The sequence below is a fragment of the Euprymna scolopes genome, chromosome 31 (assembly GCF_053919585.1).
Source record: "Euprymna scolopes isolate OS-2025 chromosome 31, ASM5391958v1, whole genome shotgun sequence".
Classification (NCBI taxonomy): Eukaryota; Metazoa; Mollusca; class Cephalopoda; order Sepiida; family Sepiolidae; genus Euprymna; species Euprymna scolopes.
In genome coordinates, this window is record NC_136512.1 from 20,585,684 (window position 1) to 20,605,148 (window position 19,465).

Genomic DNA, 19,465 nt, shown 5'->3' on the forward strand with positions numbered 1-19,465 from the left:
CATTAGTAATGAAAATTTGGTAAATTTGATAACTTATATAGAACGGCTCATCAAGAACTTATTTACGTTAGACTTGAACACAACCATATTGTAGTCAGCCGGAAAGCAGGTAAACGGAAGACAATTCAACAGGCGTGCAGTTCTAAGAAAGAAGCTTTGTTAATTGAATCTACGTTTCGGTTTAGGCACAGATAAAGAGTGGGGGGAATTATTGATAGTGTGTACAGCTAGACGAGTGTTTCTTGTGAAAGTTTGGCGAGGGAGACCATACATTGAAGCTCAGTCGAACACTTTCCATGAAAATAACGATACATCAGAGACAAACTCGCAACATCTCTTCTGTGAGATATAGGTTGCAAAAGAGAGAGAGAGAGAGAGAGAGAGAGAGAGAGAGAGAGAAATAGATAGAATCTAAGATATAAGAAGGGACACATGTATAAAATCAAAAGATGCAAGGTTTATATTTCTTAAATTCCCACTTTTTTCAACCAGACACTTTCCAACAAGAATATCGAACCCGCGCTATTGTTTTTTTTTGGGGGGGGGGCATTGACAATCTGCTATGACTGGTATTTTTGTTGCTTTATTCCCCTGGGCGCATAAAATATGTCCGTGTGTTTTTCGAGACATTCCTGATAGAAATGTTATTAACGACCAATATCTTTATCGTCGAAGTGTTTTTTTTTTTCATTTATTTTCATAAAAATGTTATTGTTATCCCTACAAATCTTGCTTATTGTAAAAGTAATACCTTATATTATACATAATGCTTGCGTTTTACGTTTTAGTGCTTAGATCTTCGTATAGATTCAGTATGACTTTCGCTCATAGGATAGTGTTTCACTAGCTAATGGCAGGACCTCTCAGTTACAGGAGTGATCAGCTTCCATTTTCTCCTTTATCATAATAAATATTATATTTACATTATGTGTATTCATAAAAAAAATTATTTCTTAATGTTATATTAATTGGAAAAATGGTTTATTAAGATATTAAAATGGCGAGTTTATACTACTTCCGGTGGATCGATTATAGCAGAAACATAAACGGAAATGAAAACAATAGAAATTTTTAACCACAAAATGAATACCGAAATTGATAATACAGGGTATTAACTAATTAACGTTACACAAAGGTTTTTCCCCTATGCTTATTAAATAAATTAAACAATACAGATCACCCAAAGGTACATATATAAATTACTAGGCTTATAATATCCAAACTTTATTCAATGTGACCATTATGTTAAACCGTAACCTAATATTCAAATCGCTTTCAATTCAAACGACATACTTAAAAATGTTGTTTTGTCTTTGATTAAATCTTCCTAGCAAGTATTTATTTACGAAGGTCAGATCTTATTACATACAAAAGTTTCTGGCGGTTCTGTACAGTCTTGTCTGGCTCTGGATAATAAGTGTGCGGTACCTGTACGTGAAATTATTGTGTCCAGGGTTGAATTATCTCCCCTTACACTTCTCCTGAGTCGACTGTTTTAATTCCAGTTGAAAGTATATATATAGGGTACTCTCTAATTAATGTAACAAAGGTTTTTCCAATATTTTTTTACATAGGCATCACCACTTATCAAGGCTCAGTGGCCACTCGAGGATAAGGGTTAAAGAGTGTACAGTAGTCAATTGGACAATATAGTAATTGTCAGTGGAAATTCAGTAAATTTGTTAACTGAAGGGGAACGGCTTATCAAGAACTTGTTTACATTGGACTTGAAGACAACCATATTGTAGTCAGCTGGAAAGCAGGAAAACGGGAGACAGTTCCACGGGCGTGCAGTTCTAAGAAAGAAGCTTTGTTCATGGAATCTACGTTTCGGTTTAGGCACAGATAAAGAGTAGGGGGGGATTATTGATAGTGTTTTCAGCTAGACGAGTGTTTCTTATGAAAGTTTGACGAGGGGGAACCATAGATTGAAACTCAGTCGAGCACTTGCCATAAGAATAACGATTAAGTAAAGACAATCTCGTTACATCTCTTCTGTGAGAAAGAGGTTGCAGGCGAAAAAAAAGGACATCTCCTATGAGGCTACGAAGTCTGTTTTGAACTCTATCAAGTCAGGATAAGTCCTTTCTAGCAGCTCCTGCCCCGTCCAATACAGATCACACAAACGTAAATACATATAATAGTGTTACTAGATTCAAAATATCCAAACTTTATTCAATGTAACCTCCCTGTGCATAAATAACCTGCTTAAAACACTTGGTGAATGCTTTGGTTGTTTTCGTCTTACGGCATATCAACCCTTTTCAGGTTATTTAATGCCGAATCCAAAGATTTGGAACAAAATTTTTTTAATAGAATATATTTGTTGTTTTCAAGTCGGTTTCTATTTAGCCCATAGTTGGGACCCTACAGGTACTACCATTCCGGGTCAGAGTGGACCTGGGAGCAATGACAATGAAAGGGTGGCTCCACACTCCCCAAAGCCGGCAAGCTGGGGGTCTCACTACTGAATATAGTTTAAGGTAATATCCAGGACATGGTGAATGCTTTATACGAGTCACGAATGATTTTTTGTTGGGATTTTGGTCCATTCCGCTCTTAATTTCTTCTTCATAATCGTTAAATTGGTATAGTTGGAAACTGAGACTTTACTCTCCAAGAGAGACCAAATATCTTGATTTCACCCGTTGGTTTGTAACGTCTTAGTGCTTTCCACACATTTAAGGTCTCCACAATGTCTCCTGCAAACTTTCTGGAATTGAATAGCTCTACAATGGCAATTCGTTTCGATAAATTATGCGGTGTATTATCAAAAGTAATATTCAAATTAAACTTTATCCATATACAAATGAAAAAGATAAAAGATTTCTGAAAATTCACTTATGTAGATAATGATAAAAATTTTTAATTGCATATATTGAACACTTTAAATAAACATTTTAATCTCTAATTATGCGTTCTAATATGATATGGAGTCAGATTTGTTATTCTCGCTAACGAGATACTGTTTCACTTGCCAATGACTGGGCTTTTCTCGCTATTCCACTAGCCTATGGTAGGGCTTCCTTCACCTTTTCACTTGTTTATGGCAAGACTTATCTCAAATAAAAGTATCGGCAGACTTTCTCTTTCTCCTCCTACATTATTTATATCATAACTATTTATAAAATTATATCAATTTGCCAAATTAGAGAGAATAAATACAGATTTTAAACAACGAAATGAATATTAAAACGAATAAGTTAGAAATATTTGAATATAATAAACATTTTAAGTTTATTCGCCCATGCATAGAATATTGTTGCCACATCTGGGCTGGTGCATCTACCACTAGCCTCTCCCTCTTGGATAAGGTCCAAAAAAGAGTTTTCAATCTAATACGTTCCACTCTGTCAACTAAGCTCCAACCCCTGTCTCATCGCCGCAATGTTGCATCACTATGTCTGTCCTACAAATACTTTAATGGAATGTGTTCTGATGAACTTGTTTTACTTGTGCTCCCTCGACGTATATATCCCCGACAAACCCGTTTAGCAACAAAATCTCACCCCTTCTCTGTTGAGGTCTGTAAATTCCAGAAAGCTTTCTACTCTTATAATTTTGTCCATTGAACAGTTAGACTTTAAAATTCCGTTCATGCTACTTGCTTCCCTGGTTGTACTGATATGCAGAAGTTTAAACGTAAAGTAAACTAACATCTGTTTATCTTTCTTAGGCATGATCCCAAATAGTAGCGATGTGCCTTGTGGTGGACGTGAGTAAAAAAAAAATAATAATAAAAATAAAATAAAGCGAACGCTTTCGAATTATTTATTGGATTAATTTTCGATTTATTTTCATTTTCTTTTTCAGTATTCTAGAGCTACGCAAGGAAAAATCAAGAGACGCTGCCCGTTCCAGACGCGGCAAGGAAAACTATGAATTCTATGAACTGGCCAAATTACTTCCGCTTCCGGCGGCCATCACTAGCCAATTGGACAAGGCTTCCATCATTCGCCTGACCATCAGCTACCTTAAGCTGCGCGACTTCTCCAGTCATGGCGACCCTCCCTGGCAAAGGGATGACATGCCCCCAAACAAATCCGTCAAAGGTGCGTCCGCTTCAACATTTATTTTCTTGTTTGTATTTATATTCAAAAATATTTATTTCTCTCTCACAGTGAGAAATGCGACACAAGGGTCGAAAGTAGAATTGAAAAGTCAGCCCGCTGAGGAGATCTCTGATTAGCAAAAGATACCTGGTCAGTTCTCAAGGGATTCCCTTATGCATGCGTCTCAAACGATTAGCAATAAGCTACCCGGCGATAACGCATATTAACCTACTCGACTATAACACCCCATAGGAAATTGATGACCCCGTCGAATTATTACGTTTCAAAATTGTCTGTTTCATTTAAGCACAATTATTTTAAACAAGCGGGGGCATCCAGACTTACCCAATTGTAAAATACGCTCAAATATATTTTAATTCATGCTTTCAAGTACGAATATTTGTAAACTGTTTGTGTTTTCAAATTAATATGTCAATTGAGGTTTTTTTTTTACAAATATTTTCAAATAAATATGTTTATTTAATAAAATACGTATCGGCTTGAAACCAAATCACAACGTAATATAAGTAAAATAAACAAATATTTTACTTGTTTGAAATTTGTCATAAATATATTTCAGAGGTATACTCCATCTTCAGTGGTTGTTTTGTTTGTTTGTTTTTTTTCGTCCTTTCTTCTTCCTTGCCATGTTGTAAATTTGGAGAAAGAAGTCTGTTTATATAGAGTCGCGCGTTGTATCTGGCGGTTGTATTTTGAAATGTTTGAACTGTGCGTAGGTAACGCGAGAACAACGTCAAGGATACGAGTTAAATAGAAACGTTGTTTTAATTTGAATAAAATAAAATACGCATCAAGTGCGCTTGAAACCAAATGACAACGTAATATTAGAAAAATAAACAAATATTTTACTTGTTTGAAATTTATCACAAACATATTTCAGAGGTATACTCCATCTTCAGTGTGCTGTTTTGTTTCTTTTGTTTCCTTTTCTTCTTCCTTGCCATGTTGTAAATTTGGAGAAACAAACATTTCAAAATAGAACCGCCAGATACAACGCGCGGCTCTATACAAACAGACTTCTTTCTCCAAATTTACAACCTTTAAAATGTTTAGTTATCGTTTTAGAGCCTGTAAGTATCTTAGTCCGCCCATTCATTGGACTGCTGTTAAATGTAGTCGATCCTACAATTTATTGATGTAGTTTGTTTTTCCTTTTGAAACCAAATTTTAATTATAAATTATGAATCATTTTACTCAATATTAAAATAGCTCTAGGATATCTATAGCTATTGAGCTTATTATATATCTACAGTGCAACGAGCAGTGTTTTCTTTTAATAGTATTAATGCATTTGCTAATACATTAAAATGAACTCCGCTCTTTAGACTGTTGGTCTAATTCCTTCAATATATATATATATATATATATATATATATATATATATATATATATATATATATATATAGAGAGAGAGAGAGAGAGAGAGAGAGAGAGAGAGAGGGGGGAGAGAAATTTTTTAAGGTCTATATTCCAAATCTGAAGATTTTGTCCATCTTACCGTTTATTTCTTTAAGTATGTTACAATGTTCTATTTATTACAACACCTGTTTCGTAGCGCAGAATCATTCATATAATTATGTCATTTTTTTTTAATTTATTCCGCCTTTAACTCATCAGAAAAAAGGGACTCATCAACTTTAAAAGAACATAAATGAATATGAGCATGATCACAGAATCCCGAAAATCGGGAGGGAAGTTGCAATTGTGTTATCTTGTAGTTACGCTATCTTTGACTTTACTGACAGATGGAACGCGTTTTAACCATCTCGACAACGGACGCAAACGACAGGAAAGAATTCAAAATAACTTCAGGGAGCGGCCTGGCCTCCTCCAGAAATCGGTGGTAAACACGGCCCCTCGCTAACGGTCTCTTACAATAAGGCATGACCCGAAACGGAATAATTTTAAAAAGATCTTTTGAAGGCGAAGAGAAATGTGGGCCAAGACCTTCGTTTGTCAGGGTGAGGAATCGCTTTGAGCGCACAAGCCAGGCCTCCTCCAGACGCCAATGCTGAAACCGTAGAAAGATATATTTGACATCTGAACACCTGGGCCGCATCGAACCCTCCTCGGTAGCCCGTGCCCCTCGTTATAAACCCAGCCGACTCGAATAAGGTCACCGACGCCTCTCTTCGCCTTTGATCTTCGCATACGGGCGCGCTACGAATTTTAAGATTGTGCAGGGGACGAACATCGTACAACTATACGAAAGTGTAACTATTTTCGAAGACTTGTTATGAATAAACTAGCATGGATACCCGACGTTGCCAGGGATTGAGTAAGGATCAACGACTGTTCAACAGTTCAAATTCTTTTATTATCATCGAAATCGGTGAAATCGCCCATTTTTCAATCAAATCGATTGGATGCCTGTATGTTACATTGTGTGCGTATATGAATATGTCCAAAACGATATACATGTTGAATAGTGGGGTTTATATTTTATCTGTATATTAATGTACGTGTAAATGCGTGTATGTATATACGTCGTATCATTTAGTTGATCGTCTAGTGTGTATATTTTAACATTTATGCAACAGTTCTAACACGGAAACGATTGACGTGGACGTATCGAAAAAGTTGTCAACAAACAGTTCTTTTTAACAGCTGTAAATAACACATATCCAGATTATATACGAACATTTATTTTCATGATTACGGCCGGCATATTCAGAGATTACAACGTCTTCACATCTTGGCTGTCTGAGAAAACGCCGCTTCCTGCGTCATGGAAAGACCAACTCGCCTTCGAGTGGTCCATTCTCTCTAATGTTCAGCTAACGACTGACTAGAATCTCCCCAAATCTACATCTCATTACGTGTCTCAGACCACAGCTAATGTAACCTCAATCTAGTTATTTGTTTATGCAAACCAAAAATCATGTTTACATCTATTTTCTATTTTCACATTCCTTTGTAGCGATATTATTATTTCCTGTCAATCACTTTTTTCCTAATCTAATTGTTTATTTTTCTAATCATAATAATCGATCCAGCAACCCGTCTTCGCTCGAATCAATTAATGATAATAATAGTGTTTTGACTCTTGACCCTGCATGCCACAGTTAACACATATACAACGCTATGATCACATCCAAAGGGTCACAACATTACATGTGTTGCTCGAGGTTCCTCAGCCGTTACCTAGGAAGAAAATTTACATGTCTTTCATCAGTGACTTGATCCAGATTCTCGCCAAAGTCATCGAAGTTAAGCAATGATGAGCCTGATTAGTACTTCATGGGTGACCATTTGAGAATGCTACGCGCAGTGTGTACTGTGTCAGGACGTAGAAATTTCTAAGTTGGTATCCAGAGACACGTTTAATCCACTGGAAGAGATGTACTACTAGTTTTCGTAAAGACGTGCTTGTAAAAACTCTGATGTAAAACCTGAGGTTTACTGTCTGCTCTGTATTGTGGAAGCCATTGCACCGACTGGGATCAGCAGTTGTATCAAAAAGTTTACTTGGTTCTGCACAAAGCCTTCACAACTATAAACGCATCATCTGCGTGGATTTCCGGACAACTTAGTTGTTGTAGTGGAGTCCATACGTCGAAATCAACAGAAGTATTACCAGTACAGTATACATTGTAGTCTACATTGCACTGTAGAGAGCCTACTCTTGATTTTATCAAATTATTTTTATAGAACTAAATTAACGTTTAAAAGGCAAAATTCAGATATTATGGTTCAATTGTGCTCAAAACAGAAACATTAATTCCGAACGTGCAGCTGTCTTATCAAATAACCTACTATTGGTTTTATACGTTGATCTCTCCTGCATGCAATTGTAATGTTAGGTTGTATAAGGATGTTAACTTTAGTCAAAATCGCTGGTTCCTTCTTTCATCGAATTATTCTAGTTATTGATAATCGATACTTATCGAAGGCATTCCATCTAAGAACACATCTTACGGCCCTTCTACTTGTAGCGGATTTCGTAGATTAGCAATTTATTTATCAGAGGCATTCCGATAGGAAAACTATCTAAGAATACTCCCAGACCCAGAAGGTAGATTTGTGTGACATTGCAAAAAAAAAAAAATGTGAGTCCATAGGGAACGAACTTACGCACAAACGCACTCGGGTAAATTCGCATACAAACGCACACACACTAACAAAGGGTATTTTATATATAAATAGAAATAAACGGCAGAACTACTCCCAGACACATCAGGTACATTTGTGTAACATTTCAAAAAATAAAATTGACGTCTATAGGGAACGAACTCACGCGCACTGACAAAGTTACTTTTATATATAAACTAGCAGTTCGGCCCGGCTTTGCTCGGGCCCTATTTACTGTTCATAACTTGCCCTATGTGTGAATACTCTTTATGTAAAATTTCAATTGTTTAGACCAAAAATTGTCTGAGTAATTTGGTAGAAACCGCAGGGGGTCAAACTTTTTTTAACTTTGACCTCAATTTTGACTCCTTAACATTTATTGTTTTGGGCTCAAATCAAATTAAAAAGGTCGACCCATGTCCAAGTAACCTACATATAAAATTTTAAGTGTTTAGACCCAAAATTGGCGGAGGAGATTGGTAGAATTTCCAAAAGTCAAATTGTTGAACTTTGATCCCCTTCACAGCCAAATTTCTGGTAAGCCAAATATTGAAAGAGTAGTTTGGTAGGGAAATGTACAAACAAACACACACACATGCATACAATTTCATTTTTATAGATATAGATAAACAATTTGACAAGTCTGTCAACTTTTCAGCCATTTTCCCGTTCTGCTAAAACCGCTCACAATCGGCCGCACTACGAAAGACACATTTCAGAAGCGAAACATTTCACAAAACACGTGTTCTTACACCCAACAAAAGATGACTTCGCGAACATGTCCACCCTCGCCCTTCAGCTTTAGTTCCAACACCACCTAGGCAACCACCCGTGACCCATCTAACGGTACATTTCTTGCTAATGGGGCATATCATTGATGTCTTCGGCATCTGGTATGCCTATAAAGACATCGCAGAGCGATTGGATGGTGCTGAGGCGTGCGGAGATCGAGAGCAGTCTAGAATTGTATTCAGAAGAAACTAAAACTAAAAATAAAAACAAAAAGATAAATTTTACACAATGAATGATTATATTTGTTTTCGTGGCAATAAAAAAAAAACAACCTAGTTAAGCCTTATCTAAATGCCTAAAAAGAGGATCTAAAACACTTTTATAGAATAATACCCGTCAAAAATGTATTTTATTTAAATGTCTTTGGATATGAGACTGGTGCCGTAGTTACCGACATAGCCAGTGTACTCATCAGGTGATGTTCGAGTTCTATCGTGGCTACTGCCTCTCTTTCAATAATACGAATAGTAAAGACGAGACGATAAAGCCATGCTTGAGTACGAAATCTATCGACAGGCAAGGTTACGATAAAATACTAATTCTTATTGTCAGGTTCATTGCAACTAAAACCGAGGTAAAACATAAATCGGCCAGTCCTTCCTCCTGTTGTTAATTAAATAGTGGGTTAGACTAGAGTCACAAGTTTTGCTAGAATGACACACCCAGAAATAAAATCAATTAACTTTATCGGCATGCAGTTGGAAACTATACATCTCTACTATGAATTGCATAGTAGAATAAACTAGATTGTCAAGCCTTGCTAGGTTAACAAGGAGATTTATGGATATTTGATAATAATAATTCTCATTTTAAGGTTGTTGGCATCTAAATCTTTGGTTAAACCATTGAATATAGCTGTCCTTTTTCCGGCTGTAGATTAAATAATAGGGTAGACTGGTCTCCCGATTTTTACTAGAGTAAATAATCCAGAAACAGAAAATGTCCGGAAAAAAATAAATCCTACTTATTATCTGGTTATTTGCAACTATCTTTTCGCATAGGTATTTACAAATACCTCTTTCACTCTGCAAATGAATACACTATCCTTTCTCCAGATTTAGATTAAATAGTAGGGTAGACTGGACTCCCGAGTTTTACTATAGTAAATAATCTAGAAAATGTTATTTGAAACTATCTTTTCGGATAGGTATTAACAAATACCTCTTTCACTCTGAAATGAATTGAATAGTAGGCTACACTACACTGCCAAGCCTTGCTAGGGTAAATAATATAGAAAATGGAAAAATTTTAATATAAATCCATAAATGCAGATATGATGATTGCAACGTCTTGTCAGACGAGTGCCACTCCCTCAGACATTTAAAATCCATGAGCCCAAATGCCTGAGGGAGTATCTATACAAATATGATGTTACAGAGTCTTAGCTTTGTACGACAGCTAAGTTTCTCTCTCGGTTCAAAATGTTGAGATCCAGCAACAAGCAAGAGCAAGATAGCCAGCAACAAATTAAACTGCAGACCAGCTTAATGCGGGTAATGGCCTTCCGCTTTATGGTTTTTTAAATCAGAGATTTGCTTCTCTTAGAAAGGTTGCCCTCACCACGCCTTACGGGAGCCCTCTCCACCTCAATACACATATACACACACAAATATACACGGTGCTAGTTGGCCGTTGACCCAGAGAAAGAGTTCATGAAATACAGATCTACATTAAATATAATAACACTCGTCTAGTCAAAACCACTATCAATAATTTATCACACTCTTATCACACTCTTTATCTGTGCCTAAACCTAAACATAGATTCCATGAACAAAGCTTCTTGCTTAGAACTGCACGCCTGTAGAACTCTCTTCCGTTTCCCTGCTTTTCCAGCTGACTACAATTTGATTGTCTTCAAGTCCAACGTAAACAAATTCTTCATAAACCGTCTCCCTAAGTAATCCAATTTACAAAATATCCACTACTTGTGATTACTACGCTATACTCCCATTGATTAATGTATACCCATTAATCCTTATCCTCGTGTGACCTCTGGACCTTGATAAGTGGTGACTCCTTTGTAAAAAAATTAAAATAATATAATTTTAAAGAGAGTACAAAGTGTATCGTGGGTTTGCTTTGGCCAGCCTCGTAACTCATGCTTCCCTAATTTTTTTTTTTTTTTAAATTCTTATATTCTTAGTGCCATGTTTCTGATAACAGGGGAATAATTGCTGTTTTGGTGTTTGGAATCTATCCATATAACGCTTAGCATTGATTAGTTCTTGAATTTGAAGTTTATTTTGACATCAAGTGGCTTTATGCCTTGCCTGTAGCAATTTCGATAAAAACAATAGGGTAGTTGTGCAAAATTTGAATCAGACGTAACTCACCGTCCGCTCGGTTTTTCTCGGAGCATGACGTCATGCGTTCGGGTTTCATTGTAAGCTTACGTAAGACGCTGCTCAAAAGACAGTCGATCTTTGGGGGAAAAAATCAACGGGGCAAGCCGATAGCTTCTCGACAGTTATCTTTTGGAGTTTATGTGAAGACAAAAATTTGGTAATCATCCTTTTGTCTCCATCTTAAACCGTATATCGGAAAGCTACCCCATTGGGTTGGCTGTCTTTTCTCGGCCCACTTTAACATCGTCTAATGTGACTGTAGAAAAGTTTACCTAGTCATGAGGGAATACCTCCGGCTGTCTTAATTTAATTCAAAAAATAAATAAAACGGTTTCCAAGACCCACCCTACAGGGGGGGGGGAAATATATTCAGGAAAAGAAAATAAATAATAACAAAAATGTTTACATTAGTTAAAAAAAAATTCAAAATGAATATTACACGAAAAACACATATAAAAGTGCTTTATTTTTAAATCTTTGTTAAAAAAATATGAGAGACACACAAAAATATGGCTTCCTTATTAATTTTGTTCCATTTTGTTTGACAAAAAAGAAAATGGTTGAAAAAAAATAAAACTTACTTGTTTTTTGTTTTTTTCATTAAAAAAATTGTTACAATAATAAAAAAAAAATGTCACGGTAGGTCGTTGTTTCTTTTTATTTTTGTTATATTTGTTTATTTATTTATTTATTTATTTTTATTTATCTATTTTTTTATTTATTTATTTTTTATTTATTTATTTTATTTTTATTTATTTATTTATTTGTTTATTTATTTATTTTTTATTCATTTATTGTTTAAATTTATTTTTATTTTTTTTTTATTTATTTATTCATTTATTTTTATTTATTCATTCATTTTTTATTTATTTTTTATTTATTTATTTTTTTTAATTTATTTATTTTATTTATTTATTTATTTTTATTTATTTTTGTTATTTATTATTATTTTATTATTATTATTATTATTATTATTATTATTATTATTATTTATTTATTTATTTTTATTATTTATTTATTTATTTTTCCGGTGATTTTATTATTTTAAACGTTTTCTTCAGTATTTTTCTTAAGTAGCGTTGTTACTCTTTGATAATCGGCGATGCTCGGCAAAAGTCGGCAAGTTCCGAGTAAAGTCGAGCAGCCAGTTAGTTACGTTTGGTTCAAATTCTGTACAATAAAAAAACTCAAATTCAACAATAGAAAAACCTGACAGGTTTTCAACAATGAAACATATTGATGCATTTGTTCCTCCCCCCCCCTGATTACTAAATAATAGGATAGACTAGGCCCTAAAGCCTTGCTGGAGTAACTAATCTAAATACAGGAAAAGTTCACAGCAATAAGAATCGTCCCCATTATTATGATGTTGGCAACTAAAATTTGAAGAATAGCACGTACCCGTACCTCTTAACACTGTTATGTATGAAGTAGTAGGGATGGCGACTCTAAAGCAATACTTGGCAACCTATAGCTGGCGGGCCGGATCCGGCTCACGAAGGCATTCTCACCGGCCCGAGAGACTCATTACCAATTACTATTTTTAACAGGAGAGACGAGGCAATTCAACAAAAGCCTGAAGCTGTCTTCCTTTGCTTCACCCAGCAGAAGTTGAATACTATAACCACAAAAACACGATCGAAACGAAATGACCTCCATTTCTCCATAAAATATTTTAAAAAATAAGCATAAAGCACAAATTGAGAGTCAATTTAATCGACCATCCGGCAACAGTTACTACAGGGTGGTCAAAAAGTCAGGTAACATGTTAAAGGTAGAAAAAACAATATGATCCGTTATAATCTCTATTCGTTTAATATTATTTGTTTAAATATTTGAGTGTAATATATAAACTACCCCTCCTGATTTCTGGCTTTGGGGCTATGTAAAGGATAGCGTTTACGGCAAGAAGCCTGATACAATAGCGTCTTTAAAGTTATTTATTGAAGAGGAGATTGCGCGGATATCAGCTGACATGATTACACGTGTTACACAATCAGTGGTTAATCGCTTCCAGCGATTGATAGAGAGAAATGGACGACAATTAACAAAATAAACATATTTCATGTTTGTTTCATTTTATATTTCAATGTATGGTACTTAAATATACGTGTATTGCTAATATCGTTTTTCTTTAAAATGTTACCTGACTTTTTGACCACCCTGTAGACGGGAACAGCTTCAAAACGGCATGTTGTCTCAGTCAGCTTTCTATTGCATGCCTCATAAATGTGTCGATGTTACCGGATGTGTACGTACGTAAGTGTATATGCTTGCTATTATTTGTACGTGTACGTATGTGTATCTGTTTCGTTTTCGTTTGTGTGTGTGTTTTTCATTTGTGATACAATTTTCAATAACAATTTCAAACATACACGTCATAATTTCATCCATTTCACTTTGGTTGATTTATTTTTACTTTGAAATATTCTTGATATTTCTTGATGGAAAACTAATTTTTTTTTAGGTGTTTTTGCCCTAATTTAGATTTTCTTTTGTTTTTAATGAGTACTTATTGTTTATTTTCAACATTTAAGTTGACAAAGATTTACATATGCAATTTTCCTTATTTTTTCGTTAATGATTTCCGTCCGGCCCGCTACCAGTAAATATAGCACGGTCCGGCCTGCAGTGTTGAATGAGTTGCTGATCCCTGATCTAAAGCTTTGCAATAGTTATGTATGAAGTAGTAGGGTAGACTAGACTCTCAAGCTTTGCTTGAGTAGCTATTCTAAAGTAAAGAAAGCTATGAAATATTACCTGTTTTGCTAGCTTGAAAGTAGGGGATGCGTATCCACCTAAAAATCAATAGAATTACTAAAGGGTGATTTTTGGAGGCGGCAAAATTTGAATTAAAATAAATCCCAGAAAATTATTTTAACCGTACAAATATGTAGTTTATTGGAAATATTAATTTTTGGCATTTATAATTTAAATGCAAGCTCGGCCATATGATCCCGCGTCTTTCGTATTTATGGCGTAATTTAGGGGTTCAATGTTCACAAATTTATGAATTTAATTACACTGTATTTCGGCAACAATGCCTCGAATATTGTCTTTTAAGTGATCTGTTGTGTTTCGTTTATCAACGCGAACGATGTGATCAGTTGAGAGTTACATTTCGTGAAATTATTCGTTCATAAAATGTTTCTCTCAATAAATATTTGTATTGCGCGCTGTGTGAAATATAGCTACGTCCCGCTGAAATCATATGATGAATAGCCAAACTAAGCTGCGCTCAAAATAACCGATGGTTGTCAAATCTGCAATTTAAAGAAAATAGAGGTGTCACTTTAAAGTTCGCCGCCTCTAAAATAAACACCTTTTATTATTATTATTATCTTTGTTGTTTTCACAACGTTTTGGAAAACGTAATCTTCAATGTAATTCAGGTGAATTTTATCGAACTCAAGAATCTAAAAAGAATGTGAAAGCCTTTATTTAATACACAGGGTTGATTGTTGTCGTTCCGTCAGCTGTGATTGGGTAAAAATGAGTGTTGTGATTTTTATTTGTAGTGTAGGATTGAACCTCCAATCTCCAGCAGACTGTCACTTTCACGAATCACCAGAGGGAGGAAACCTTACGAGATTTGAAACCAGGACCACAGAGTCTGAGCCCAAAGCTCAACTACTGAGCCAGGTTTTGGATACACCGCATTTTATTTTAAATATGCCATTTATTTGCTTATTTTTTGTGTGTGTGTGTTTTCTTTTGTTTTTGTTTTCTTTGTTTGTTTGTTTTTTTTGGGTTTTTTTAACGAATTTAATTGTTTATGGAAAAGTGCGTGTTTACTTTATATATACTACTGAGTCATTTTAACGTTGTCCGGGACCTACACTAAATCTCAGTTTACGTCGCAAAGGAGACCAAGAATTTCAAATCGTTTTTTTTTTTTGTTGTTGTTGCTTGGTTATAACAACGACATTTATTTCCTCATTGTTACAGTCGTGACGTCACCTACATGATCTCGAATGTTATTTTGTTCCGTGCTCCATGTCTCTAAAGTGATCGTCCTCATTCTCCTTTTCATAGTCTTTTTTCTTTTACCGTTGACTTAATTTCGCATGCAGTTACATATAGCCGTCCGCGCCGTTACATCATTACTTGTCAAGGCAAAAGCAATTAGAGGAAAAGTATTAATGAGACCGAAATGCTGGTCAGTTGCAACATGAAGAAACTATGGGAGTGCTCACAATGAACTTCGTATTTGTGGAGCGTTTTTGTTTTTTATTCGTTAACATTGAGTTTAAATACGACAATGTTGTAATCAGAAGGGAAGCAGAACCGCGATAATGCGTTCCACAGATGGAGAAATCGTTGCAAAGAAGTCCTGTCGATGAAAACTCCACTAGATACAAGACACATGGGGAGATAAAGAAAACTGGTATCCAAACGATTTATATACAGCATCATCACTTTGACCCACCGGTTCTCGCCAGATCACCGAACTTAGATAACGATGAACCTGGCCCATAATAAATCGGTGACCATTTGGGAACGCTACGCACTATATGTACCGTGCCTGGACGTAGAAATTTTCAGGTTGTTATCGGAGGGAGAGGGTGCATTTAAAATCACTGGGAGAGATGCGGCCTCAGTCTCCGTTAAGCTATGCATCTAGCAGAAGGAAAAAATCTGATATAAGATTGTCTGCTCTGTCCTGTGCCAGCTATTGAACCGACTGAGAAAAGCAGTTGTACTAAAAAGTGTGGTTGGTTCTGCGCAAAGCCTTCACTACTATCAACAAATCATCTGTGTGGGTTTTCAAACAACTTAGTTGGTGTGGCAGACCTCGTACGTCGAAATGGACGGCAATATCATCACCCAAGCGAGTTCTTGTTTTGGATGCTTACATAGAGAAGCCAAAGGTTGGGGATGAGTCGATTACTTTCCATGACTGGCACGATAGAACAGAGAGAGACTAACTAAACGAAAATTCCAATAGCAAAGTTTCCTTTCTAGAACAATACATAATATCGCGAGGCTGCTTCCCGGCTTACTATAACAGTCGTTTTCAAGACTTATCCAAACAAAGTCTTGTAGAGTAGTCCTCTTAAATAACAATCTTGCTTTCTCTCTCTTTCTCTATCTCTCTCTCTCTCTCTCTCTCTCTATATATATATATATATATATATATATCCATCTCTTACTCTATCTCCCTATTGCTATCTCTTTCTGATTCCTGTTTCCCCAACTATGACATCATGCTAAATTTAAATGTAAGGTGGAAAAATATTTTGTTAAATATGACCCCTAATCCCACTAGCCCTTACGTCACAGTGGCAACATGCCATGTTCGGGGTGAATGGCAGTATTAAAAACAAAACAGAAAAAAAGAAATCTGTAACGGCTTTACCAGATGAGCCGTGTCCGAAAATTTTTATTTCAAAAAACGGAAGAAAGAAAGAAAGACAAATTCTCAAAGGCATCGCTGTAGGTCTTTTAGTTAAGATGGATGGATTTACTTTAGTAAATTTGTACGGCTCGTGGGACATAAAAAAAACAACAACAAAAATACTGTTTTTAACAAAAAGATAATATATTTAAAAAAAAAAAAAAAAGAAGCTAAATTGTGAGATTGAGGTGGTAATAAAAATAACAAGAGAGGTAAACTGAGTTAGTTGATATTGTACACTGGGAGGGGATGGGAGATGTGGAAGATTGAGAGGAGGGAAGAATTTCTGGTGGGCAGGGGCGATGTCAATCTTGGGTGGAACGAATATAAATAAATTAGGTCCGGGTTTAATTCGACTTAATTAAGACCTTGTCAGGCATCAAGGGAGGTAATCAGATGACAGGAGTTGGTGTCGTTTAATTCAGACCATATGCAGGAGTAGAGAGAGAGAGGGGGGAGTGAGAGTGAGGAGGAGATAGAGGGAATGAGAGAGAGAGAGGAAGAGATAGAGACAATAAGGCGGAGGAGAATGAAGGGTGAGGGAAAGGAGGAGGTAGAGCGACTGAGAGAGAAGGAGATAGAGAGAATGAGAGGGAAGGGGGAGATAGAGACGAGAGGGAGAGATTGAGTCGCTTAGTTCTTTTTTATTACGGCATATCAACCCTTTTCGCGTTATTTAATGCTTCCTATTTCGTCTAATAACTATATGTAGTTTTTGGTTTTGATTGTTTTGTTTGTTTGTTTGTTTGTTTGTTTGTTTGTTTATTTCATTATGAAAATCGCTCGAGACAATGAATGAAGCCATTTGATGTAATGAGCTAACGAAAGCTGATTATTGCAAAGACAGGAGATGCATGCTGGCTTTAGTCTTGGAGAGGTCAAGGCTGTAGGTGGAAGGAAAACAGTGAGCAGGAAGAGAGTTCCACAACCTTGCAGTCCTTAGAAACTCCTGAAATAGGAAACTGTTACAATGAAATATTAAAAAAGCGAATTGATGAAGACCACTAGACCAACGAGTCAAACGAGCTGGAACAAAGGAAGCAGGGAATAGATCAGACAATTCTGAAGAACACATGTAATAATAGTATTAGCAGAAAAGACTGAGACTAGCAACATCACGTCTGTGAGAGACAGGTTGCAGTGAAAAAGAAAGTGTTAGGCCAATCAAATTACATATACGTTTCTGCAATTTATCAAGGATCTTTAAATGGGACACAGATTCATCAGCCCAAATATGATAGAAGTACTCCATACATAGATTTGTAGATATAGAGTACAGCGGCAGGTGCGAGGAAGTGTTTAGAATGAAAGAGAGAACCGGTTTTTTTACGAGAATCAGAAAGAGCAATGGATTTAGTATATGAACTCCAGCAAAGATTTGATAAGAAAGAGAGACCAAGAAGTTTTAGAGTTGATTTCTCATCAAGAGCAGAACCATCTATAATAATCTCAGAAAGAAAAGGGACACGCCTACGATTGAAAGACAATTGCTGATGTCTTAACAGGATGAAACTAAACACGACACTTCTTACCTCAATCCATAATAGAACCCAAATCAACTTATATATATATATATATATATATATATATGTATATATATATATATATATATATATATATATATATATATACATATATATATATATATATATCATGACTCTATAATAACATATACGAAATTTAGATAAATTAAAATATCATATTTAAGCGTATTTTACGACCGGGCAAACTCTGGCGCCCTGCGTGCTAATATATTCATCCAGAGGAAGTCTCGAAATAAAGACGCACCGTTGATGAACACATAACTCGATTCACCGGACCTATATAATAATTTTTTACCGGACTCATTATATAAACAAAGAAACTTTCTCCAGGAAAATGTCTACTTCGGGCGGTTACCTTGTGATGTGGATTACTCAAAATACAGATTGGATCACTTTACCACACTGCTATCAAAGACATTCACTTCGGATTTTACCATGAAATTTGGATGTGAATTTTTATATCCTTTTCATTAACTTTCCTTACTCTATGACATTTAAATACTTAAAAAAAAACCTTTTAATTGGGATTTTCCATGTCTCACTGACTTTAGCAAATAAGGTGTAAACCATTATAACTATTTGCTAATATTTTCTCCATTGAAGAGATGGTAGACATCAAAATCCTATAGGATACGGAGTTAGAATATTTCAAACATATTCTTTGCTTTACATAGAATAATAAAAATCTTTTGATTTGAAATTTAACCATTTCACGTTATAATTTTTTTTTAATTTATTGAATGACTAAAATTATATATATATATATATATATATATATATATATATATATATAGTTTACTTATATTTATATATATATATATAGTTTAATTTATTGAATGACTAAAATTTTATATATATATATATATATATATATATATATATATATATATAATTTACGCAACTTAATATTTTGAAAATAAACCTCTATTAATTAATAATTCATGTCTATGATAATATAGCTTCGGCGAAGACGCATTAATCTATTTAACTATCATTTATGACAAATATCGATCCATGTTCGAAAAACGAAGAATTAATTTACATCGATTGCATAGATCTAAATGCAAACACACACAATCTCGTTGCCGTCGGTTTCTGTTTAGAGACTATTTTATCCTCTAGTTTTTGTTTTTATTTAGTGTTCATTTGCATCCTTGAAACTATAGCTATATTTTTAAATATGTTTAACCAGTCACTAATTACAAATATCGATCAATGTTCTTAAAAAACATAATTCAAT

At 35.1% G+C, this 19,465-nt stretch overlaps 1 protein-coding gene across 2 annotated transcripts in view; it reads left to right on the plus strand.

Annotated features, from left to right (window-relative positions):
• LOC145255665 (uncharacterized) overlaps positions 1-19,465 on the plus strand; it is a 1,188,349-nt gene that overhangs the window by 977,917 nt on the left and 190,967 nt on the right. For both annotated transcript variants that reach the window (XM_080114222.1, XM_080114223.1), the window contains one exon: positions 3,814-4,052. In XM_080114222.1, the coding sequence (XP_079970348.1) occupies positions 3,814-4,052 (239 nt within the window). The remainder of the gene's footprint in view (positions 1-3,813; positions 4,053-19,465) is intronic.